At 39.3% G+C, this 26,826-nt stretch overlaps 1 protein-coding gene across 2 annotated transcripts in view; it reads right to left on the bottom strand.

Moving 5' to 3' along the window:
- The window catches only part of sdk1a (sidekick cell adhesion molecule 1a), a 769,571-nt gene that overhangs the window by 82,297 nt on the left and 660,448 nt on the right, over positions 1 to 26,826 (bottom strand). For both annotated transcript variants that reach the window (XM_073060649.1, XM_073060650.1), the window contains exons 28-31: positions 24,929 to 25,027; positions 18,441 to 18,632; positions 4,296 to 4,491; positions 1,833 to 1,936 (exon numbers count right to left, since the gene is read on the bottom strand). In XM_073060649.1, the coding sequence (XP_072916750.1) occupies positions 1,833 to 1,936; positions 4,296 to 4,491; positions 18,441 to 18,632; positions 24,929 to 25,027 (591 nt within the window). The remainder of the gene's footprint in view (positions 1 to 1,832; positions 1,937 to 4,295; positions 4,492 to 18,440; positions 18,633 to 24,928; positions 25,028 to 26,826) is intronic.

The raw sequence follows: 26,826 nt of genomic DNA, 5'->3' as shown, positions 1-26,826 counted from the left end.
CACTCATAAACCTCTGGGCACATTGCTAGTGCCTTCCACAGTGAAGACTTATTAAGTTCATCCCCATTACTACCTCACCAGCATCATTTTCCAGTGGTCCAATATCAACTCTCACATCCCCTTTAGTCTTCATATAACTGAAAAAATCTTTTAGTAACCTGCTTTATATTATTGGCAGTTTGCCCTCATATTTCGTCTTTTCCTTCTTATGACTTTTTTAGATGCCTTTTGTTGGATTTAAAAAAAAACTTCCCAAACATCCAACTTCTCAGTCACTTTTGCTACATTATATGCCCTTTCCTTGGCTTTTATGTAGTCCTTAACTTCCCTTGTCCGCCACAGTTGCCTACCCCTGCCATTTGAGAACAACTTCCTCTGAGGAACATACCTATCCTGTGCCTTGTGAACTATTCCCAGAAACTTCAGCCACCTCTACTCTACTGTCATCCCTGCCAATATCCTGGGCAAGCTCCTCTTTTATGCTTCTGTAATTTCCTTTTTTCCATTGAATGCATCTGACTTATGCTTCTCCCTCTCAAATTGCAGTATGAATTCAATCATATTATGATCACTGTCTCCTAAGAGTTCCTTTACATTAAGCTCCCTAATAAAAATCTATATTATTACACAACACCCAATCTCAGATAGCCTTTCTCCAAGTAGGCTCAAGCACCAGTTGCTCTAAGAAGCCTTCTCATAGGTATTCAACAAATTCCCTCTCTTGCATCCAACACCAAACTGATTTTCCCAATCACCTTGCATTTTGAAGTCCCCCATTGCAATTGTGACATTACTTTTATTACATGCCCTTTCCAGCTCCCTCTGTAATCTTAACCCCACATCTTGGATACTATTTGGGGGCCTATATATGATTCCCATAATGGTTTTTTTCCTCCTTGCAGTTTCTTAACTCCACCCACAAAGATTCAACATTCTCTGACCCTATGTCACCTCTTTCTAAAGATGTAAATCCATCTCTTGCCAATAGAGCCACACCATCACCTATGCCTTCTTGCCTGTCCTTTCCATACAAAGTATATCCTTTGATGTTAAGTTTCCAACTAAAGCCTTCCTTCAGCCATGACTCAGTGATGTGCACAACATCATACCGACCAATCACCAATTATGCCACGAGTTCCTCCACCTTATTCTGAATATTGCGTGCATTTAAATACAGCACCTTCAGTCCTGCATTTGTCACCCTTCTGAACTTAGCCTCTGTGGTACAATTTAACTCTTTGCACTGTCTGCATTTGTACCCAATCATTGGGTTGCCCTTCCTTACATCCATCATCTACTTGTAAACCTTCTGGCTCATCCTCAGCTCTATAATACTGGTTCCCAACCCCCTGCCATATTAGTTCAAACCACTCCCAACAGCTCAAGGAAACCTGACTGCATGTGGTTTGTGTATTTTTAAACATAAAGCTAAATTACAGGTTGTTATGATGATAGTATATACAAATAATATTAAAACTGATATAACTACAACTATTTTACTTAGTCAACTGTTTACCCGAGCTCCTACCATCAACTGCTGAAGAACGCTTTGTGGTAAAAAAAATACTTTCTATTTCTCATGCTGGCAAACTGTTTTGATGTCTTAATGCAATTTATTTCTTGCCAACTGTAAAATTTCCTAATCTGAGTAAATATAACCAGAGGGAGGACCATGAATACACCATTCCCATATAAACAAATCAAAAATAGAAACAAAATGCACAGACATAAGTTACTAAATCTACAAAACCTTCAGATAGGAGTACAATAACGTGATAAGTTGAAATATTTGAATAAAAGAACAGAGTAGAATAATTCTGTAACGTGCTTACAATCTTGGTGTGTCATCACTGGCTCCGTTTCCTCACTAAAAGTACTATCTCCAATGTCATTAGTTGCCATCATTCGTAGTTGATAAGTAGTATATGGCTTCAAACTGATGGAAAAGAGAATTAACAGTCAGTAGTGTATGGCATTTTTCTGGCAACATTTACATGATAAGGTTCTGCATCATCTCGGTGATGAATTTATGACTCAAAATCTGCAAACTTAAGTACAAAGGAATAATTGAAAGCATTTCAATGTTGTTTCTTATAGCTCAATAGTCATTTAAGAATAACCTTCTGACAATAACGCTAAAGTACTATTAAGATCTTGCCTTAATGTAGGAAACATGGTTGAGTAGATACAGTGCACAGATGCCTAATCTATTGCAGTTGCTGGGCAGTTTCTAGCACGAAATCTCTGGAAACCTTGTTCCGTAAGAAATATGACATCCACAGAATTAGAAGTCCCAAAATACAATACTTGCACTGAAGTAAAATTAGGAGGCAATTTTTATAGGAAGTATTGTGAAAAGTTTAAATTCTTTCCCCAAAAGTTGCAGATGGAGATAAATAGAAAATTTCAAAACAAAGATCAGGTTCAGTGCCATCTTCTTAAAGGACATGGGCTAAAAAAAATCTGGCCTTGTGTTCCATACCTAGATGCTGGAAAAAATAATAAAACTTAGAAGAAAAAATAATTAATCTACTTCCAACTTTTACCAGAAAATTTGAAGTATTTTTAATAAGAGGAGCTTGTAAAGATTTTATATGAATAAATTGTACGGTAGTAATAGAACATCAACAAGAAAATAAAATGCAGTTGTCTTATGAGTTGGTTTACTAGAAACATTTAAGTGTCCACGATTTTCTATTGACAGAAGAACTTCAGCAGCATATTGTACTGAATATTCAGTGCAAAATAACAATTTTGCAAGCAGGAAAAGAAATTACATTTATTTAGCACCTTTCATACCCATAGAGTGTTCCAAAGCACTTGAAAACCAATAGCCATTGCTGCAATTGAGGAAATCGTGGGATCAATTTGTTCACATTGGATCCCACCATCATTTATGTGTTAACCTGCATTACAGATGTTGACTGAAGGATTAATATTGGAAGCAAATGGCATGAAACGGTGACCTGGAAATTTTACGCATGCACTTCAGAATGAAAACGGACATGATCCTGAACCACATTATTTGTAAAACAGTAATAATAAAACTTCCCTGCAACTGCACTAGAACATCAGCCTAGGCTTTCTTGTTCTCTAGATTCCTAAAGTGTGGAGTGAACTTGTGTACACCTTCTGTTTCAGAGCCAAGACTGTTGCCAAATTGAACCGCAGTTTCCAAATAAAATTGGAAGCATGACTGGGAGAATGAAATGCAGGGCAGAGGTGGGATCAAAGACTTTCAGCAGGAATGTTCAGGATATTGTTATATTGCAAACCTATCGGAGTGTGCCTTGATTACTGTTTAAAAGTGACAGAACCTTCAAACAGTCATACAATTGCAATCAAACGCAAAGATATAGAAGCTGCTGTCAATGATACCCTGCTCCTTCACAATTTTAGCATGTTCAATCAAAACCAATGAATTGATGGCATTTGTTCAACTTCTAGGCATTTGTCCAAACAGTGGAAATATTAAGACTTATCGAATGAAATATAAATGAGACTTCCAACAGCATAACAAGTAATAAATTATTGACCAACCATTTCTTTGGTCATGACAGACTAATTATACAAACACAACTCCACAGTCCTTCATTTCACGATAAAAAGTTCACTGATAATCAAGTATTAAATTTTAAAACAAAATCATGACATTTCACCTTTTGCCGTCATCACATCTGCATGTGCAGTTTCATGATGATTTTACTAAAATGACATCAATATCATTATAACGCCAGTTATAGAGTTCTTGGTATGCCAGCTATTGAATTGAATTTACTATATTTCTTACATGCTTCACATATATGAGGAATAAATAACTTTACATTATGTCTCCACCTAAATGTGCAATGTGCAATCGTAGTAATTTGTAATAAATAGTACACTCAAATCAGCGTGAGTTGATGCCTGGAAGTCAGTGCTTGGTTCCTCAACCTATATAGGGACTTCTGTATTTTGGGATTTCAAAGATTCCCATGGATGGTCCCAGACTGTAGAAGTCAAGTGAAATGACGTCTCAAAGCTTGCTAAGTGTTGGCATGGAGTTTATATCAAGGTCAAAAGCACACACCAACCCTTGATCAGTCCCATCAACATCTTTGCCAACACTTTTCTCTTTCAGTTGTTGTTTGGGCTTGCAGCAGTTTCATTCTCATTTCAGAATTTTCCTTTGTCTGGTATAATTACTTTATGACAGGCAATTAGTGCAAGGTTTTCTTAGTGTCAGCGACTTATAAAAGTATTTTGGAAGTACATTTTAGAATTTTATGCACACAGGAACACATTGCATATCTTACCGTTCTATCATGTATGACGTAGCATCATGGTTGATGGAAGAGGTGTGTGTTTGCCATTCCAAGCTAGGGTATTCTTTAGTTTGTACTGTAAAGTAGCGCACTGGTGATGAACCATAATTTCCAGGTTTCCACTGCAACAGTAGGCTGCGACTGTGAATCTGTGGTACTTTCAGGTTGGTAACTGGCTGTGGGCGATCTGTACAAGAAAAGTTTCAAAACAGTTAATTTCCAATATTTCTCCTAAACCACACCTTAATGTCTTTGAGCATGAAAAAAAATAATTAACTGGACACACTTGAATAATGTTTTCTATTACTACTGGTGTATTTAAAGTACATCACTGCTCACAATCAAGGGAACAAAATATGTCAGGAGAAGAATCGTCCGTTTAATACTTGGAAGCACAGGAATTACCATCTATCATCAACTTTATTTCCCAGGATCCATAGAGATCTGGGTCTATCTCATCATCTTTGAGGAGCAACCTTTCTAAGCCTAAGGTTTACCAAGACAGCCACTACAAATATCTGTGATCTTGTGGGATCTAGATTATAAGTTGATACCTCTGCCCAAATTACTCCTATCAATTAAGGTCTAGCCACTTATGCTCAAGTTTCTAACCTCATGATTATTACAGGGGGCTGTAAACTGTCAACTGAACATCATGGCCTACATTTTCAACAAAGTCAGTTATGCTCTGTGCTCTAGAATATCTGTCTTCAAGCAAAGAAGAAGCAGCAAAATGGATCTGCCAGTGTCCCCAAGGTACAAGCTGTGATAAAGTGTACTGAAGTAACTCTACGGCTCCCCTTCAGTACCTGAAGACCTTCCTGAATCATAAGGTCATCTAGAACCTCAACGCTCTAGTGGTAGTTGACAGTGAATGTAACTTTCTCCTAGTTAACGCAATATATCCTGGAGGTTAGATGTGTCATTCTTTCAAGCGAATCGCAGCTGCCTATATCTTTCAGGAGCCATAGTGCCCAATGGATAGATATTGGAGAACAAGGACAATATCCTTCTCCAACAGTTTCTGATGACCAGATGTTTATTATCAGTAAAACTAAGTGGTGTCTCAATGAATGCCACAGAAGCACAAGCAGATTAATACAAATTACCACTGGCTTCTTCAGTAGGAGATTTCTTTCCGGAGACAGGCTGAAACTCCCTCATGGCCAACAGCTTCTTTTATTAAACATTCTTTTAGAATTCAATTACCTATGATACTCAAAGGGGGACTGAATCAATGAACTCAGTAGATAACCTAACTAGGATCATTTTCATCACTGAAGTGGCAACCAATAATATGTGTAATATCTTCACTGCTCATGCCAAAATGTAAAGGACTAGTGCTTTTTCTGTCCACTAGTTATTGTCATTACCACCATTGGATTAACTCCTTCCAGCGGCTTGGACATGAGACAAATTATACTTCTCAAGTAATAACTGACTTCCCTATTCCTCCTGCCAAAATGTACTATCTCACGCTAGTTATGTTGAACGTTATTTGCCAATTTTTCACCATTCACAAGTGTATCGATGCTCCCCTGTAACTTGTTGCAGTTCTGCTCAGTATTAACTCTTCAGAAGCAGCATTTTTGACGAAGAAGTCTAAATTGTTAAAGCAAACTGTGACTAGCAATTGCCTTAACCCTAATCCTTGTGGAACAGCATTATCTACCTTCTTCTCCTAAGATTTCTTATTTTTACACCTACTCTAGTTTCTGTCTTGAAGCCAGCTAATAAAGCACTTCTTGACTCTCTTATACTTCTTTCAAAATTTGGATAAATTAAATCCATTGCATTAACATGTTCTACTTTTTTTTTGATTCAATGGGGTTAGTCAAGCCAATTTTCGCTTTTGAAATCCATGTTGATGGTTCATTGATGCCATTTATTACTAGATTTTTTTATTCCCTCCTTTGGGTGGGATTCCATTATTTTTCTTATCGATACCGGTAAGCTGGCTGGTTTATAACTATCTGGATGTGTTCTATTCCTTTCTTAACTGCAAACAATAAACTTGCTGGCTACCAGACTTTTATACTAAGTTATTAAATCTGTGTAGTGATGCCTCTAGATTCTTTCAAACAGTGAGTGGATTCAACCCAGGCAAACTGGGGGTTCCAATCACAAACAGGATAAAACCTGCAGATGCTGGAAATCCAAGCAACACAGACAAAATGCTAGAGGAACTCAGCATTTTGTGTCTGAAACCAGGGGTTCCATCATCTTTGAGTTTATCTTGTTTCATACATCTCTTTTTTTATTTAGTGTATTTATCTCATTACTGATCTTAGCAGCCAATGTAAAATGATGTATTTCTTCGCACCCAATGTCAAGGGTTATATAATTTTGGGAGTGTTTTGATTAATGATTGTAAAATATTTTACTATTTTCCTTTATGTACTTAGATAAGTTAAAATATTTCCTTTCTAAACATTTTGCATTCACTTTTTTTGAACATTAATATGTGTTTCTTCCCTTATCATGAATTGTTCTGTTGTGTATTCATCCACGGAATTTGTACTTGGAGCAGAATATATTTTTCCTTTACTGTGGCTGACATTGTTCTAAATATTTTCCCTTTTCTTCTCAGCCAGCAAAGAATCGTGCTCAAAGTCAGGTGAGGGATATGAAGGCAGCCCCTTGTGCTAATCCAGACAGCGATATAGGGATTGATCAATGGATCTGCCGGTGTGAAGACACAGCCATTGCAGACACCTGAGTGTCTGACCAATCTCTGAGGAGAAGAGATGGAGAATGATACATGGCTGGAACTAAAACAATTGTGGTGACTCATAGGATATTGATTCTCAGGATTTCATCAGGGATACTTTACAAAATTTTTCCTCAGTGCAAAAGGGCTTGATTCCTATAAATTCCTTGTTCTGCTGCAGGGGTTTCCAATCTATTTCCATGCCATGGAGTCCTATTATTTACCAAGAGGTCCATGGGCCCCAGGTTGGGAACCCCCCCATTCTAAAGTAAGGGGCTCTGACATAAATAGGTTCTCCCTCTCTCTGAAGGGAGCTGAGGCTTTATTTATTAAATAATGACACTGATTTAGCAATGTGCTGTCAATGCATGCGAAGCTGATTTACATGTACATGGGAACAGACACAAAGGCCAATGTAAATACATTTGTATTGAGTTTATATGCAGTTAGTTAAGCTTTTCCACCTTGTAGGATTGCAGGGAATAATGCTCCCTCCGCCACCACCCCTCCCCCCCCCCCCCGCATCAAAAGTGGAGTAGTGGTTAGCACAATGTCTAACAGTTCGGAGGACATGGGTTCAATTCCTGCCACTGCCTGTAAGGAGTTTGCACATTCTCCCCGTGATTTCTCCTGGTGCTCTGGTTTCCTCCCACAGTCCAAAGGCACACTGATTGGTAGATTAATAGGTCACTGTCCCGAGTTTAGGCCAGGATTAAATTGGAGGACTGCTGGGCACCGAGACTCGAAGGGCCGGAAGGGCCTATTCCGCACTGTATCTCCAATAAAGAAAAATAAATAAACAGTTATCAGCCTTAGAGCCTCCTTTAAATGACTTCCCTTTTACCAGGATGAAAGCAATTGCCTTAGCACCTGTCTTGGTGCTCTGTTTATTCCCTTTTGATGAAGTGGCCAATTCTAGTGTTCTATACCACAATAAGGATGCATTGTCCATCGCTGCAAGGGCAGTTACTCATTGCTTTACACAATTTCATAACTTCATGTGGGAATTTCAAACTTCAACAAATGCTTTATATAGCTGAAAACCTCTGAATTTAAAAAGGCTGGTATTCCAAATGAACAAAATTGGAAGACCGTAAGACTCAGGAGCAGGACCAGGTCCTTCAGTCTATCAAGTCTGCTCTGCTGTTTGATCCGGGCTGATTTATTTTCCCTCTCAGCCCCATCCTTCTGCCTTATCCCGAGAACCTTCGATGGCTTACTAATGAAAAGCCTATCAACCTCTGTTTTAATATACCCAGTGACTTGGCCTCCAAAGCCACCTGAAGCACAAAATTCCACAGATTCACCACCCTCTGGTTGAAGAAGATCCTCCTCATCTCTTTTCTAAAGGGATGTCTTATTCTGAGGGTATGCCTTCTGGTCCCAGACTCTCCCACCACAGCATCCTCTCCACATCTGCTCTACTAAGCCTTTCTATATTTGGTAGGGTTCAATGAGATCCCATCATTTTTCTAGGCTTCAGAGTGTAGATGCCCAGAGTCATCAAATGTGCCTCGCATATTAACCATTTCATTGCCAGGATCTTTTTGGTAAATGTCCTCTGGACCCTCTCCAATGCCAGCACATCCCTTCTTAGATATGGAACACATGAACACCAGAATGAATGTTCTAGGTAATTCATAACCTATCCAGTAAAACACTGTTGCTTCCTAATTTTCTTGCCTCCTACGTGGGGTTGACTGTAGTGCCATTTTGGGACAGTGCTTTCTTTGTGGTAACATTTTGGAACCACCGCACTGGCTTGCAGATTTTGATGTAAATTTGACTTATTAGCTAGACTAAGAAACTTTGCATCTGATATTGCTGTATTCATTGTTTTAATAAACTGACAACGTCTAGATCACTAAATCAGTGATCAGTACTTCCACACAATACTCTGGTTTAAACCTAAAAGGCATTCCCAGTTGCATTCAACTTTGAAATACAGTTCTACTACTGACACTGGACCTGAATTTCAGAGGCTGAGTATTACAACTCTGTTACTATGTAGCCTGCCTGATACCATACCCAGCTATAAATTCCTGCTGACTTTATAGAGTTCTAATACAAGATTGGTGCATCTGGCTACAGGAGGCAGTGACTAACAGCAGGGCCGAAGAAGGTTTTCATTCCATCTTGTAGAAAGTACAGGCAGACCCATCGTGGAAAACTTTTCCCAACTTCCAAACGTGCTTTGTCTCCAGCAACCACAAATGAATGTCCTCGCATGTACTGATCACGCCACGTACCAAACAGAACCTACAATGAACAGACCCCAATTTGCCTTGCAATGTTCAGAATCAGGTTTAATATCTCTGGCATATATTGTGAGATTTGTTGTCTTTGCGGCAGTCATTCAATGCAATACACAGTAATAGGAAAAACGTGTGAATTATAGTAAGTATATAGATATAAAATAGTTAATTAAGTTGTGCAAAAATAGAAATAAAAAAAGTAGTGAGGTAGTGATCATGGGTTCAATGTCCATTCAGAAATCAGATGGCAGACGGGAAGAAGCTGTTCCTGACTCATTGAGTGTGAGCCTTCAGGCTCCTGTACCTCCTTCCTAATGGTAGCAAGGACAAGAGGGCATGTCCAAGGTGATGGGGGTCCTTAATGATGACTGCCTGCTTTTTGAGGTGTCACTCCTTAAAGATATTCTGGATACGACGGAGGCTAGTGCCTATGATAGAGCTAAGTATATTTCGAGAGCTTATTTCGGTCCTGTGCAGCAGACGCCCCCTCCCCCCCCATCATTCCATATGGTGATGCAGCCAGTTAGAATGTTCTCCATGATTCATTTGTAGAAATCAGTGGAAATCATCAATGTTTGATGTTGGGTACCTCAGACTCACAGGAAGCACATTGTACTCAGCCTCTCAACTTAATTCTGTTGAGGGTGGCTTTATATTACTGACCAGGAATCAGTTTCCAGGTCACCCGTATTTGTCCTGTTCTTACTGACACAGACATGTACCAGATACACTTTTGCACAAATCAGGCTCCAACTCTCTCCCGTCAGGATTGAAGAACCTACATCTCTTCCAGTCCTTTCGCAGGTTCTAAGAAACAGGTTTATGAATCTTTCCCAGCCCACATCTGGGATCAAAAGTTTTACTTCCTGTCTGTATAATCAGAGTTTGGGAGTACGTTCAAAAGGAGATGTGACCAGAACAGTGCACAGTGTTACTGAGGAACCTTTAACGTGTACAATACTCCACAGAATTGTTCTTTATCATATTTGTCTTTCTGATCACCCAACAGGATGGGATGTGTTAAAGTAAAATCCTACTAACAGGCCAAGATCTTTCAACTTCACCCATAAAACCAGCCTTCACTCCAAATGAAATGAATGATTGAAATTATAATGTTCCAAGAATAATTAAGCAAAAATTAATTGAAATATTTGAACTCAGGCTCTGAAAATCTTAGTAATCCTCTTACAAAGTCAAATGTGAAGTAATTGGACTATAACAGTAAATGGCCTTGCAACTCATTTAAATTTTAATAATTTGGCCCAATGGTTTTACTTGATATAATAATACTAATTGAAGATCAAAGGGAATTATAATGCAAAACACTGCCAATTTCTGCTACCCAAAGTGTGCCATACTTGTTAAAGCTTATCAGTGTCTGGAAGTGTTGGCTCAGCACTTGGCCCCCTGTGTCATGTGTTTTCATTGATTTCCAGAAATAAATATCAAGTAATGAATACTTTCATAAGTTATGTTCAAAGTGATTGATTTTGCTTACAGTGTTATGCATGAGCAATGTCAAGGTATTGATTGGATATGTATACCTTAACTATGGGACCGTGACAAATTTTTTGATAGTTCAGCACACATATATTTCTCAATCTGCTTAAAGAGGATTTAATAAAAATAAATACACAGTGCAGCTTTTTCCATTGATGTTTATCTGTCGGCATCATTTGTCACTGAATTAGTGCTAATCTTCACTGGCAGTAAAGATGAAAACGGCATCATGAATTGTTGCAGAAATAATTATCAACATCTTCCTACAAGGAAGCTGACAAAAGTACTCACATATATTTTAATTTATCCCAGTGTCCCTTCTCTTTATTTATTCTAAATCTTGTGCTGCAAATTAATTTTGGTTTTTAACTAGCTTCTCAATTAAGATTGTATCTTTCATCTCTTTTAGAAAAATTTCCATCACAGTGCTTGCCATCTTGGAATGAATACTAAGTGTTAAAGTCAATGAGAAAGTTGAGTTAAATAGGCACCTGCTGCTAAACCTCAACTTCAAACAATGAACTTAAGGATAAATGCCAATAGTCTTGAATATACTTTCATTTCTCTCTGAAAATATTTGCCTTGCTTGGCATTTGGTTCCAAGAATAATGGCATTCTTTTTAAAAGAAGTTAAATTCAGTGAAGACACACACTCAACATTTTAGGAACAGCTTTTTCCCTTCTGCCATCAGATTTCTGCACAGACAATGAACCAACTCATGAACACTATTGTCTTTGGCTCGATTTTTGCACTACTTATTTAAGTTCTACATATACAGACGGACACATCTTATTGTAATTTATAGTTTTTTTAATGTATTGCATTATACTACTGCTGCAAAACAACAAATTTCACAACATATGTCGGTGATATTACACCACATTTTCATTCTGACTTGACTGGGGAGGAGTGTTATTGCACACGCTAGAAAAGAAAAGAAAAGAATTCGTAAAGGAAATTTTTACAAAGGATTTAACCATGAGTTACTTTAACATTGTGGAATCCTGTTGAAACCGAAGAAAGTGTGCAAACATCAAGTGTCATAAACACTGATGAAATCTGTTTTTAAATGCAATGATTAAAGAAAGAATATTGACAAGCAGAATACTAGTTAATGTGTCATCCATAATTTGCAACCTCTGCAGATTTCCACTGAAAGTTTGGTCTGATTTATGCACTGGAGTTAAAGATTTCATTCTAAAGAAGACAGGTTACTTCCGTGGGTTTCAAAAAACGATTCCCAATTTATCTCCTGATGCTGGAGGCAAATTCTTGGGATATATATTGTCTCTAGAAAATGTTAATTTGATACTTTATATGGTTGATTTTCTGGGATGTTGTAACAATTTCACATTTTAAAAATGCTTATGTAGCTTGTCTTTGATTTTGCAAATCATGCATTTTTTATTTTCTTTATAATAAGGTATAAAAAATTAATTTAAAGGGAGAGGAGCCGAATGTTGAAACATACACTACAGCGTTTTCAAACAGTATGAAAAATCATTTTACTCCGTCCGTACAAATGATCTATTATACTCACATTGTCCTGCTATGATACGGTAAAATTCTAAATGTTCAAATTTCAATATATACTTTGATCTTTATCAAAGTACATACATGTCACCAATTTCTTCTGGGAAAGGCTGAATGCATTAGTTTTGTGTACTATTTTAGAGGCATCGAAATGTACAGCACAAAAACAGGCCCTTTGGCGCATCTAGATTGTACCAAGCCATTAAAATTGCCTCCTCCCATCAACCTGCACCAGGACTTTATCCCTCCATACTCCTACCATCCACGTGCCTATTTAACCTCTTAAATGTTGAAATTGAGCTTGCATGCACCGGGAGCTCGTTCCACACTCTCACGACCATCTAAGTGAAGAAGTTTCCTCTGATGTTCTCCTTAAACTTTTCACCTTTCACCCTTAACCCATGGCCTCTGGTTGTCGTCCCAACCAACCTCAGTACAAAAAGCCTGCTTGTATTTATCAAATCTATACACCTCATAATTTTTATACTTTTATAAAATTTCCTCTCAATCTTCTATATTCTAATGAATAACCTATTTAATCTTTTTTTAAATATATAACTCAAACCCTCCATACCTGGCAACACCCAATAAATTTTCTCTGTACTCTTTCAACCTTATTTATATCTTTCCTGTAGGTAGGTGACCAAGACTGCACACAATACTCCAAATCACCAATGTCTTCTACAACTTCAACATAACATCCCACCTCCTGTATTCAGTACATTAATTTATGAAGACCAAAGTGCCAAAGGCTTTCTTTGTGACACCACTTTCAACGAATTATGGACCCGTGTTCCCAGATCCTTTTGTTCTACCACACTCATCAGCGTCCTATTGTTCAGTGTGTAAGACCTATTCTACTCTACCTTGTACCTGTCTGCATTAAGTTCCACCTGTCATTTTCAGTCCACTTCTCCAGCTGGTCCAGATCCCACTGCAAGCCATGATAGTATTCCTTGCTGTCCATTCCACCCCTAATTTTGGTATCATCCCACAAGTTTGCTGACCCAGATAATCACATGATGATCCAGATCATTGGTACAGATGATAAATAGCAATGAAGTAGTGCCAATCCCTGCGGCACAACAGACCGCCAGTCCGAGAGACAACCCTCTACTACCACTCTCTGGCTTCTCCCACAAAGCCAATTTACTACCTCATCCTGAGTTCTGAGCAACTGAACCTTCCTGAGCAGCTTCCCATGTGGGACTTTGTCAAATGTCTTCCTGCAGACAACATCCACTGCTTGCCTTCATTAACTTTAGACCATAAGACACAGGAGCAGAATTAGACCATTCAGCCCATCGAGTCTGCTCCACCACTCCATCATGGTTGATACTGGATCCCACTCAACCCCATACACCTGCCTTCTTACCATATACTTTGATGCCCTGGCCCATCAGGAAACTATCAACTTCTACTTTAAGTATAGCACAGACTTGGCCTCCACCACTGTCTGTGGCATAGCATTCCACTGATTCACTACTCTCTGGCTAAAAAAATTCCTCTTACCTCTGTTCTAAAAGGTCGCCTCTAAATTTTGAGGCTGTGCCTTCTAGTTCTGGATACCTCCACCATAGGAAATATCTACTCCACATCTACCTTACCTCATCCTTTCAACATTCGGTTGGTTTCAGTGTGAGATCCCTGTGCATTTTTCTAAATTCCAGTGAGTTCAGGCCCAAAGCTGCCAAGTGCTCCTCATATGTTAACCCCTTCATTCCCAGAATCATCCTCATGAACCTCCTCTGGACTCTCTCCAATGACAACACACCCTGTCTGAGTTATGGGGCCCAAAATTGTTGACAATACTCCAAGTGCGGTTTGACTACTGTCTTATAAAGCCTCAGCATTATCTCCTTGCTTTTATATTCTATTCCCCTTGAAATAAATGTCAACGTTGCACTTGCCTTCTTTACCACAGACTCAACCTGTAAATTAACCTTCTCCCTATTTAGATAATAGCCGGCACTATTTTTCCTTTTACCAAAACACATTATCATACATTTCCCAACATTGTATTCTATCTGCCACTTCACCGCCCATTCCTCCAATTTGTCTAAGTCCTGCATTGCTTCCTCGGCATTACCTACCTCTCCACCTATCTTTGTATCATCTGCAAACTTTGCCACAAAGCCGTCGATTCCATTATCCAAATCACTGAGAAACAATGTGAAAAGTAGCGGTCCCAATACTGCCCCTGAGGAACACCACTAGTCACCAGCAGCCAACCAGAAAACACCCTGTTTATTCCCACTCGCTGCCTCCTGCTTGTCAGCCATTCCTCTATCCGTGTCAATATCTTTTATCTTGTTAGGCAACCTCACGTGTGGCACCTTATCAAATGCCTTCTGAAAATCTAAGTAAATAACATCCACTGTCTCTCCTTTGACCAACCTTCCTGGTAATATTTTCAAAAAACTCTGTAACATTGGTTAGTCATGATTTTCCATGCACAAAGCCATGCAGACTATCCTTAATAAGTCCATGTTTATCCAATTACTTTTATATTCCGTCTCTCAGAATATTTTCCAATAACTTTACCACTGGCCTATAATTTCCTGGTTTATTTTTACAGCAGGACAGCATTAGCTATCCACCAATTTTCTGGTACCTCACCTGTCGCTAAGGATGATTTAAGTATCTCTGCTAGGGCTCCTGTAATTTCTGTGCGTGCCTCCTGCAGGGTCTGAGGGAGCACCTTGTCAAGCCCTGAGGATTTATCCACCCTAATTTACCTTAGCCCCTTTAAGACTGTCACACAGTTTGCTGTGTCCTGCACCTTGGGGGTAACTCCCTCTCTACATGTCCTATCTATCGCCCCACTCAGCCTCCCTGATGATCCGGAGCTTATCCTTAACACGGAGTGTTAGAAGCTGCAGCTGGATGCACTTCTCACAGGTATAGTCACCAGGGACACTGGAGGTCTCCCTGCTTTTCCACATCCCGCAAGAGGAGCATTCCACTATCCTGCCTGGCACCTCCTCTGTTCTAACTGAGTAAATATAAAGCAAGAACATTAACCTGCTGCAGGGGGAGCTCTAGCAACAGCTTTTATTTGCCTCCTCTGACTGATGCCTCTCCTTGCTGTTGCCTCGAGGAACTGAAGCCTCGAAATCTCCACTCTAACTCTGTCCGTCCCAACAACGGCCACTCCGCTTGCTTCTGCCTTTCTTTAATTTATTCTTGTCAATCAATCCCAAACGCCGACTAGAGCACTGCTCTAAGCTTCAAACTGCTGCAAGTTGCTGTCTTTTCAACTCAATAGAGGCAAACCTGAGTGAGCCAAGTCTTCACAGGCTTCCAATCTCTCAGATTGGGATTTCATGAGATTATTTCATTGCCAAGATCTTAAATAATGTCGGTAGTTTCTTTCACTATATGAATGTGGACCCCAAATGAGTAGGAGCCAAGTGTGTGGGGGAGAAAAAAGGATCTGATTAATCAGCAATATCACAGGATCATTAGGGAACAATTTGTGAGGTATTGTTCTGCCAATCCATTTAGGCTCCTGCTGGCTTTTATTGAAATGTCATTGTCTTAAATAGCTAATATTTTAAAATAATTTTCTATGTTAGGTATATATAGTTTTTCAAATGATCCATTTTACATACTGTATAGATTTATACGGTGATTAGCAAGATTTTTTTTAGAATTCTAAAATGTCGGCATCACTGGCATTGCTGACAAATATTGCTCAATTTCAACAGTGTAGGTCATGGTAGGCTGGCTTCTGGAACTGGCTGTAGTTTCTATTATAACCCTACTGGGCAGGGAATTTTAGGATTTTAATCCAATGACAGGGAAAAAGTTGAATGTTGTTTGACTTGATGGAAAACTTGATGTTACTGTGAATACCTGTTATTGTCAATTGCTCCCCAACCCCTCTCCCAGCGTTTCAACTATTGTGCTAAAGAGCTACTGTATAATTCGGAGCTAACCTTACTTAGACAAGCTATTCATGTGTAGCTAAAGAAAACGCTAGAAAAAAAATGTGATAACTGCAAAGCAATAATTTACAGAATATCACTTGTGCAATCTTACTTCCTTAGAAATTCTAGAGCACTCTAACTAAAATAGGGCAGAACCAGAAAAGACGAGGCATTGCAGACTGGGATTTGCAATGGAAGGCATCAGAGGGTACAGTCTAACCACGTCCTGGCACTGTTGCAAATTGGCGGATATGTTTAGTGTGTTGTGGTTTGGGGTGGGGTGAGGGAAGGAGAGGATCTGGCATTTTTAGTGGAAGAGGGTGGGAAGAATGGATCTGAGAAGGAGATCTGATATTGTAGAGGGTCTATTTTGTTGCAGTTAAGTGGTGGGTGGAAGAGGAGGAATGGGTGGAGTCTTAGGAATGAAGATAGTTATTTTGCTTGCCTTACAGGTATTCGTAGTCAGTGTAAGACCATGTTGTCACTGGAGGGTCTAATGACTAGTACCTGAACATCTCAGCAGATAGAATGTTCCACAGAAATTACTTGAACATTACATCAGAACGTAAGGGTCAGTCAGGAGAGGAAGAATCTGCACAAAGTTTCTGTCTGCTGTGATTCAACTGGCAATTGTTACAAAGAGGATTTAATCTGGATTAAACATTTATTTTTTTCTTTTGCAGTCTGCTGCAAGGAACAGCAGTATGATATCCAATTTTTATTCATAAATCTTGTTTTCAGCTGAAGGGGTCTATTTGTGCATAATATGCCTGGTATGGGAACTGTACTTCCCTCAATCACAGGACTCTGCAGAGAGTGGTGCGGACAGCCCAGCGCATCTGTAGATGTGAACTTCCCACTACTCAGGACATTGACAAAGACAGGTGTGTAAAAAGGGCCCGAAGGATCATTGGAGACCTGAGTCACCCCAACCACAAACTGTTCCAGCTGCTACCATCTAGGAAATGGTACCACAGCATAAAAGTCAGGACCAACAGGTTCCTGGACAGCTTCTTCCACTAGGCCATCAGACTGATTAATTCACACTGATACAACTGTATTTCTATGTTATGTTGACTATCTTGTTGTACATAATATTTATTATAAATTACTATAATTGTACATTGCTCACTTAGATGGAGACGTAACATAAAGATTTTTATTCCTCATGTATATGAAAGAAGTAAGTAATAGAGCCAATTCAGTTCAATTCATATATTTAAATGTTAACACCGTCTCTCAACTTTAACAACCATCTCTGAAAATTTGGTGGATGATCCACAGTAAGTGATTATCCTCTTTTTTAATTGCTTTTCCATGGATCTTAGATCATATGACAATAATTCATAGGGGCAGAATTAGGCCATTCAGCCCATTGACCCTGCTGATTTACTACCCCACTCAACCCCATTCTCCTGCCGCCTTCCCATCACCTCTGACAGCCTTACTACTCAAGAACCTATCAACTTCCACTTTAAATATACACAATGTCTTGGCCTCCATAGCCATTCTGTAGCAATGAATTCCACCAATTCATCACTCTCTGGCTAAAGAAATTGCTCCTCATCGATGTTCGAATGGGACATCCTTCTATTCTGAGGCCTCTGATCCTAGATTCTCCCACTATAGTAAACATCCTCTCTACATCCACTCTATCTAGGCCTTTCCATATTTGATAAGTTTGAATAAGATCCCCCTCCCCAGATCAAAAGCCCATAAAACTGCTTCATCTTGTTATCTTTGATAATATATGGATTTTAAATATTTGACCACCATGGCAAATAAACTTTTCCATTTTGCCTAATTGGAATTGAGAACCTTATCAATAATACATTATTATACCAAAGTACCTAAGAGACTCCTGGATAGGTACATGGAGCTTAGAAAAATAGAAGGGTATGGGTAACCCTAGGCAATCTCTAAGTTAAGGACATGTTCAGCACAGCTTTGCAGGCCGAAAGGCCTGTATTGTGCTGTAGGTTTTCTATGTTTCTAAATTCACATTGTTATCAATCATGTCTATATTGGGATTATATTCCTTAACTAGATAAGGAACAATGATTATTTTTATCTCCAGCAAAATTACATTATTTGTCTGATTATATTTAGGGAAGTATTTGAAGCTCATGAAATAATTGTTTCTTTTAGAAATTCAGTACTTAGTTTTCAAGAAACTAACAAAAGCTACGCAATTTGATAACATACCTCTAGTTTGTGTAGTCTTCACCACTGCCTCCACCGGCTCCCCCCAGCCCCGACGTGTCTTCGCAGATACACGAAAAACATACCATGATTCAACGTTCAGATTGGTTGCCCAGTATTGGCGGGCATTGGAACTGACTTCTATGTTGATGAATTTACTTGGCTCACTTGCCAAATGGTAAGCTATTCTGTAACCTGCAAAAGCCAAAAAAGAAATCAAAATTGCAGATCAATAAGTCTAACATATTGAGCAGAATGACTGTGTGAAATGAATACCAAGATAAATCACAGTAGAAATTTATCATTATACAACCCAGATCCAAGTTGTAAATTCATACTATTGTTACAGTTTAATGAAATGTATTTGTAAAACAATACAAATTTCACGTCACATGCCAGTGATAATAAACCTGATTCTGATTCTAAATTACATATTTAGAGCATCCTAACAGTTTAATACAGATTATCACATTATAACATGAACATCAGATGTTCATTTGCATTACCCCAATTTTCTCTTCATACTGAGGCACCAACCAACTTTAAGTACATTCTCTAAACAGGATCTTATTGCAATGTGAACCCAAAACAGAGCAATATTAGGCTATCAGTCTCTAGTGTTTTGCCCCTTCAGATGTGTTATACTTCGGCTAGATGGCAGAAATCTTAGTTGCCTATTCCTGTCTTAATCTCAGATATGAAGGTCAATTGTAACATCCTTATTGTACCCCTGACTGTGATTGTTTGTCAAGGCACAGACTACAAACAAAACTGAACACTTGTAAATTCTGACTCAGCTTCATGTTGTCTAGTGCACTCACCATTTGATCCACAGACACAACTGTGATGAAGTGCACGAGTTGATGCACCAATTCAGTTATAAAATTTCTTACATGTATGATGTGACAGAGAAAATTCTTTGTTCAAGAATTCCATGTATTCTCAATGGGTCAGGGGCATAATGACAAATGGTGATACTTTAAATATATCAGAACAAAATGGACCAGTGTTATAAAGACGGCATAGCGGAGATGAAGCAACAGAGTGGGCCAGATACAAAATAGTTTGATAAAGGCAGATCAGTTATGCAGGGACTGTCAGCAGAGATTTCTCACTGTGAAGTGGGTGAAAGCTGACATTTCCCTGTAAAGTAAATGTGCACAGTTGCAATATGTTTAGCATGTCCTGTACATGCTGAAGTAAGGCTGTATATGAAGTAGATTCATTGAGCAATTTTGGGTACTTCTCCTATATCTACCTATTTGGTCCCAGGATATTTTTGCCCATCATGCCTAATGTGATGCTGAAATATCTGATTTATTTCTTTAATCAATTTGTCTAGCAGCAGCTGACTCAAGTACTCTTAATGTAAATTTAAATCAAGAAGACAGTACTCCTAATATTGAGGGATTGCTTTTTGAACAGATAATATACGAGGGTTTGCTTTCTGTACAGATAATACACATCAGAGCTGTTCCACAACTGTAAAAGTGCTGCAGAGGAATGTTCTTGCAATTGTCAATTACACAAGTAGAGGTGAAACTGCTTATAGTCTTTACTGAGTTATTTCTGCAACTTATATTTTGCTTTATATTGTTCCTTTTGTTGTGTTCAGCTAGATTCTTTTTTTAGAAATCAGTCTGATACGCCTTAATGATAGACTTCAAAGCTCGGAAAAAAAACTATATCTTAGCAAAGAGCAATGTACAAAATCCCCTTTGTTGCAGCATGAGAAAACCTTTTTGCCATTCAAAAAGCACTAAACATTCAGGCAGTTCCAATGCAGAAGACTGAAAACCCTTTGGTACGAACAAGTCATACTTACCTTATTTGCATAAGGTCAAAATTGAGACAAATCTAAAAAAGATTAACACTTAACAATACAATATATTCAAGGGACACATTGTGAGTGAGGACCTATAAAGATTAAAAAAACCTTTGCCTATTCTATCACTGAAGTGGAAGGCAACTTAAACACTGTTTATGGTACACAAAGTTCAAAAATTCAAAGTTCAAGTTGAAAGTGAATTGATTACCTAAGTACATATATATCACCATATACAACCCTGAGATTAATTTTCTTGCAGGCATTCACAGAAAATACAAGAAACACAATAGAATCAATGAAAGACAATCGTCAACAGCATGGACAAACAATCAATGTGCAAAGGACAATGAACTGTGAAAGTTCAAAAAGAAAAAAAGAGAAATCATAATAATGAATAAATAAGCTATAAATATCGACAACATGAGATGAAGGGTCCTTGAAAGTGAGTCCAAAACTGTGATGGGGCAAATGAAGTTATCAACTCTCGCTCAAGAGCCCGATGGTCGAGGGGTAATAATTGTTCCTGAACCTGGTGACGTAGGTCCTGAGGCTCCTGTACTTCTTCTTGATGGCTACAGCGAAAAGGGAGCATGGCCCAGATGGTGCAGGGTGGATGCTGCTTTCCTGCAACAATGTTTCGTGTAGATGTGCTTAATGCTGGGGACAGCTTTCCCTGTGATGACCTGGGCCGTATCCACTACTTTTTGTAGGACTTTCCATTTGAGGGCATTGGTGTTTCCATACCGTCTGTGATGCAGCCAGTCAATATACTCTCCACCACACATCTACACGAAATTTCTCAAAGTTTAGATGGTATACCGAATCTTTGCAAACTTTTAAGAAAGTAGAGGCCCTGCATGTTTTGTTTGTAATGCTACTTACTTGCTGGACCCAGGATAGATGCTCTGAGATGATAACACTAAGGGGTTTAAAGTTCAGATGCAGATTCAGTTTATTGTCATTTAGAAACCACAAATGCAATGCAGTTAAAGAATGAGACAACGTTCCTCCAGAATGATATCACAAAAGCATATGACAAAACAGACTACACCAGAAAATCCACGTAACGTTTGGCAATCCCCAATCCAGAGTCCGGAGAGGCTGCTGCGAATTAATATCGCGTTACCATCTTAGTGTGTTCCCCAGAAAGGAGCTCCAATCCCACCAGACAAAACAAGACCAAAAACTAAAGCTACAAGACCTGCACAAAACCACATAGTTACAACAGTGCAAACAATAGTATAATTGATAAAAAAAACAGACCATGGGCCCAGTAAAAATAGTCCAAAGATGTTAAAAGACTATAAGTTCAAAAGAAACCACCACACAGTTTCCACAAGTCCTTAGGGTCCCCGATCGACTCGTCATCCCACGCAGGCAGCAGAAGGGAATACCCACACTATGGACTTCCACGGCGCCGCCCAACTCAGCCTCGCAGACGCAGCACACACTGAAAGCGACCTGATTACAGCAGACTCCGAGTCCGTCGAACCTCCGAGCCTCCGGCCATCCCCTCCGGCACAGCTTCTCCGAACACCATCCTTTGCTGAGCGTATTAAGATGCCAACGGCCATCGGCACTGCGACCCCGAGGACTGGGGGCCTGTTCTTCCCAGCAGAGACCCGGACCTCACAGAAGTTGGGACTTCCCCAAACAGAACTGGATTACGGGCCTCCGGTTTCCTCCTCCTGACGTCAAAAATCATCTCCTTGCTCTTGCTGACATCGAGTGGGAGGTTGTAGTTGAGGCACCACTCAGCCAGATTCTCAATCTCCCACCTATAAATATGTTGATTTGTCCCCACCTTTGATTTGTTCAACAACAGTGGTGTTGTCAGCAAACGGAGCTGTGCTTAGCTTCACAGTCATAAGCATAACGCAAGTGAAATGTGGGCTAAGCACACAAACTTGTGGTGCACCTGTGCTGATGGAGATTGTGGAGGAAATGCTTGTTGTAAGTCTGAACTGACTGGGGTCTGCAGGTAAAGTAATTGAGGATCCAGTTCCACAAGGAGATATTGAGGCCAAGCTCTTGAAGCTTATTGATTAGTTTTGAAGGGATGATGGCACTGAATGCTGAGCTATAGTCAATGAAAAACATTCTGATATATGCATTTTTGCTGTCCAAATGTTCCAGGGTTGAGTGAAGAGCTAATGATGTGGCATTTGCAGTTGACCAGTTGCGACTGTAGACAAATTGGAGCAGATCCAAGTGGTTTTTAAGGCAGGAGTTGATACATTTCATCTTGAACCTCTCAAAGCACTTCATCGCAGTGGACGTAAGTGCTAATGGTCAGTAGTTACTGAGGCAAATTAGCACGTCCTTCTTAGGCACTGGTATAATTGAAGCCCGCTTGAAGCAGGTGGGTACTTCAGACCGCCAAAACGAGAGGTTAAAGGTATCGGTGAACACTCCAGTCAGTTGATCAGCACAGATCTTTAGTACCTGGCCAGGTACCATGGCTGGGCCAGATGCTATTCGTGGGTTTACCCTCATGAAGGATGTTCTCATGTTGGCCTCAGACACGGAAATCACAGGGTCATCAGGGGCTGAGTCAGTGGTGAGGTAGGCAAATGCAATGTTAACATTCATTTAGAGGACCAGAACATAAAAACAAGGATGTAATGCTGAGGGTTTATAATGCACTGGTGAGGCCTTGTTTGGAGTATTGTGAGCAGTTTTGGGCCTCTTATCTAAGAACGGATGTGCTGACATTGGAGAGGGGTCAATGAAGGTTCACGAGAATGATTCCAGGAATGAAAGGGTTATCATATGAGGAGCATTTGATCACATTGGGCTTGGACTCGTTTGAACTTAAATGAACGAAGGGCAATCTCATTGAAACCTATCGAATGTTGAAAAATCTCGATAGAGTGGATATATAGAGGATGTTTCCTATAGTAAAGGAGTCCAGGATTAGAGGGCACAACCTTAGAATCGAGGGACGTTTATTTAGAATGGAGACAAGGAGGCCACGAAGAGAAAGCAGGAGAACGGGGTTGAGATGGAAACTAGATCAGCCATGAAGAAATGATGGATGGGACTTGATGGTTGGAATGGCCGAATTGTGCTCCTATCTTTTATGGTCTTATGGAAAGTAATCCTGACCTGTGCGCAACTCTGCTAATTACAAACATCTGAAAGAATCTGCTAGCAGATTTGGGGATCTCGAAGTGGATAACCAAATCACCTCTGGAACTTTCAGTGAGAGAGAAGAGCATATGAGATGATAATTAAATCAAAGGGTCAAGAAGGTTCAAAAATTCATTTATTGTCAAAGTATGTATGCAGTACGATTCTCCTTCTCCAGATAGCCATGAAACAGAGAAAACCACAGAAGTCAGTTCAACAGCAAACCAGAAATAGGAAACTCACCCTACCCCCAGAACAAAAATAGAATGGCAACACGATAATCAACCCCCCCATACAAAAAGTGACAAAAACATCGACCCCAAATCCCCCTCCACCCATGCAAAATGCAAAAAGAACATCGACTCCCAAACCCCCTTGCCAATAAATCAGTGCATCACAATGATGGCAGCTCATTTTGATATTATTTAAATCTTTAATTACAAAGGCAACTCATTAAACATGTTATCTGGGTCTATTTGTTAGACATGAATGGAGCCGGATAACATTTGTACAATAAATATATTAACAGTGCAGTACATTTTATAACCACTTAGTGTCACCACAAGACAGTATGTTTGTTCTATTCCTTTTTATTTACCTATTAATTATTTATGTAGCGTACTGTGTTGCTCAAGGCAATTACACGTTGCTTCACCAAAGCATTCATTTTAGCAAGACTCAGTACTTCTGCTGGTCTCTAAATGGAGGCTTGTAAAAAACTGCATTTGCATTATTTGGCAAAGAACAATCCTGCAAATATTTATCTGTTTTCAATTTCTTTAAGCTGGGCGCAGAATGGCAATAGTTCCAATGGCAAAGTTTCTTGCCCATCTTTTCTATATTTCCTTTCAGAACATGTATATGGATAAAGGCTTCAAAGACATAATGCAAGGGGTGATTGAAAAGTTTGTGGCCTAAAGTAGGAGTCAATTTTAGAAAACCTAGCACATTTATTTTTCAACATAGTCCCCTCCTACATTTACACACCTAGTCCAGCGGTCGTGGAGCATACAGATCCCTTCTTTGTAGAAGTTGGTGTCTTGGACCTCCAGAAAGTGGTCCACAGCAGGGGTGATTGATAAGTTCATGGCCTGAGGTAGAAGAAGATGAGTTACACGGCTCTTGTTACATGCACGTGCAGTGCAACTCTTTGAGTGATTATGCAGAAAGTTTGAAGTTAATAACTTTTGTGGCATTTCTGTTTCAAATAATTGAAAATTGCAAGTAAGCACTGTCTGAGAAAATGGACAACATCAGCCTTTGTGCAGTCATCTGCTACCTCGGTCTCAAGGGCTTATCACCCAAGGAGGTCCATGAGGACATGATGGCAACACTAGAGGAAGGTGAAAAATAAATGTGCTAGGTTTTCTAAAATTGACTCCTTCTACCTTAGACCACGAACTTATCAATCACCTCTCGTAAATAGAAACAAAATGTCAGCGAGGAACACTTTAAGAAAGAAACTCTTAGCAATCATAACAATACTTATTCATCAGAAAATTTCACCAGTTTACATATTCTTTTGCCTTACCTAGAATAATACCATTTGGGTTCTCTGGTGTCTGCCAGACTACCCTCACTGAACTTAACTGGACTTCCGGGAATATCAGCTTTATGGGAGGACCTGGAACTGATAACATTAAAGATTGAGTCATAATGAAGTCCTTAATCCTAACATTAAACATAATTCAAATATTTACTTTATTGCCTATTGATTGTACATTTAAAAATAAATCTGTTCTTCAGAGTCTTCATTAAATTTTCAAACCAACATGGACTGTAGTTTACAACCTTAAAAACGATCAATAGCATCACTCGAGGGAATGCAAACACAGAGTAAAGACACATATCATGCAACTTTATTGAAATATACCATAAGTATGATTTCAATTATTTGATTAATGTTCTTGGCTTTAATGATGATTTGTAACAATTATATCTTCTGACAGTACACATTTCACAATTCTACATTTGGAATTCAGTAAATAAATTGCTATTACGTGGTGCATAATTTGAAGGAATACCAAAATGCTGTTCCAAGGATAGTGGGGAAAGAGGCCTGGATGCAGCATTACCCTATATAATGAGCTCCAGATCCTGGCTAATCTATTCAGGGTTGTACTGAGGGGGAAGATAAACTACTAAATCAGTTCTGGCACTGAAATGAACCAAAGTAATCCAATCCAGGCAACATCCAGATGAATCGCCTCTACATTCTCTACAGTGCAACCACAGCTTTCCTATAAAGTGGTGACCAGAATTAAATACAATACTCTAAGTGCAGACAAACTAATGCTCTGTAAAGTGCAACATACCTACTCAACCAGAACTGTGGTCGGCCTTTGACAAAAGCCTTCAGCAGATTACAGAATTATAGCATCATAGAAAACTTATAACACTAAAGGTAGTTGTTCAGCCCAGTATGTCTACGATGGTTGAGAAAGTGTTTCCCAACATAATCCTACCTTCTAGCACTAGGCCTGTCGGTCACAGATCTTTAAGCACACAGTTGAGTACTTGTTGAAATTGATAAGGATTTCAGTCTTATCTTTTTAGCATTGAGTTCAAACCCACATTGCCCTTTGGGTGAATTTTTCTTCTTACATTCTAGCCTGTACTCTTTGCCAAGTATGATGAGTGACAGTGAAGGTGAACGATAGTGGCCAACACAACAGTGCATTCTTTGACATGTGAAGTACTGACTGCATCTTTCAAAAGTGCAAATCTTTCAGTCCTTCAACGTTTGAGTTAATGTTAGGTCTATCCTGTCTTATCTCATCAAACTGCTGTACTTCACAGTAAGATGCTTAAGTACACCACCAATTTCATACAGTTCTATGAGAGAAACATTGACTTCAAATTCAATTGAATAACACAGCTTATTTTTTTCTAGCTCTACATTATTAGACATCAATTTAATTCGAGTAAATCACATTTATTACAGTTTACAGGTTAAAATGTGTCACTTGTGAAATTTGACTCTCAGCTGAGAGCTACGTTTGTGATCCTGACATAACTTTATCATCAGGATTATGGTGTTAACCCTGTACAGTGTGCTTTTCGGAGTACTGAGAGGGAAATTGGACTGCACTGCCCTGGGGAAAGCTGGTCTCGGGCACTCCAAACCCAATATAATCGTAATCACGCAATGTTAAATTTGGTAAGCATTCCAGATCCTGACCACCAGTCTGCTACCTTTCGCTCTGCATGTTATATAGCTGATGCTCCAACCCGTCTGCAGCAGAACTAGACTGTGATCCATACCTCCTCTACAAACGGTAAAATTAAAGCTTTGTCTCCTTACATCAAATGGTGTTTTGTTTTATCCCTACACTCTTCCCACTAAGACCCTCTCCTCAGACAACAAAATGTGACATCCTACTTAGTGTCACCGCCTCTTTTCCAGCAGCTTTGTCCTTACATTTCAAG

The sequence above is a fragment of the Hemitrygon akajei genome, chromosome 11 (assembly GCF_048418815.1).
Source record: "Hemitrygon akajei chromosome 11, sHemAka1.3, whole genome shotgun sequence".
Lineage (NCBI taxonomy): Eukaryota > Metazoa > Chordata > Chondrichthyes > Myliobatiformes > Dasyatidae > Hemitrygon > Hemitrygon akajei.
Note: the sequence above shows the minus strand (reverse complement) of the source record. Positions and strands in the feature narration are given on the sequence as shown.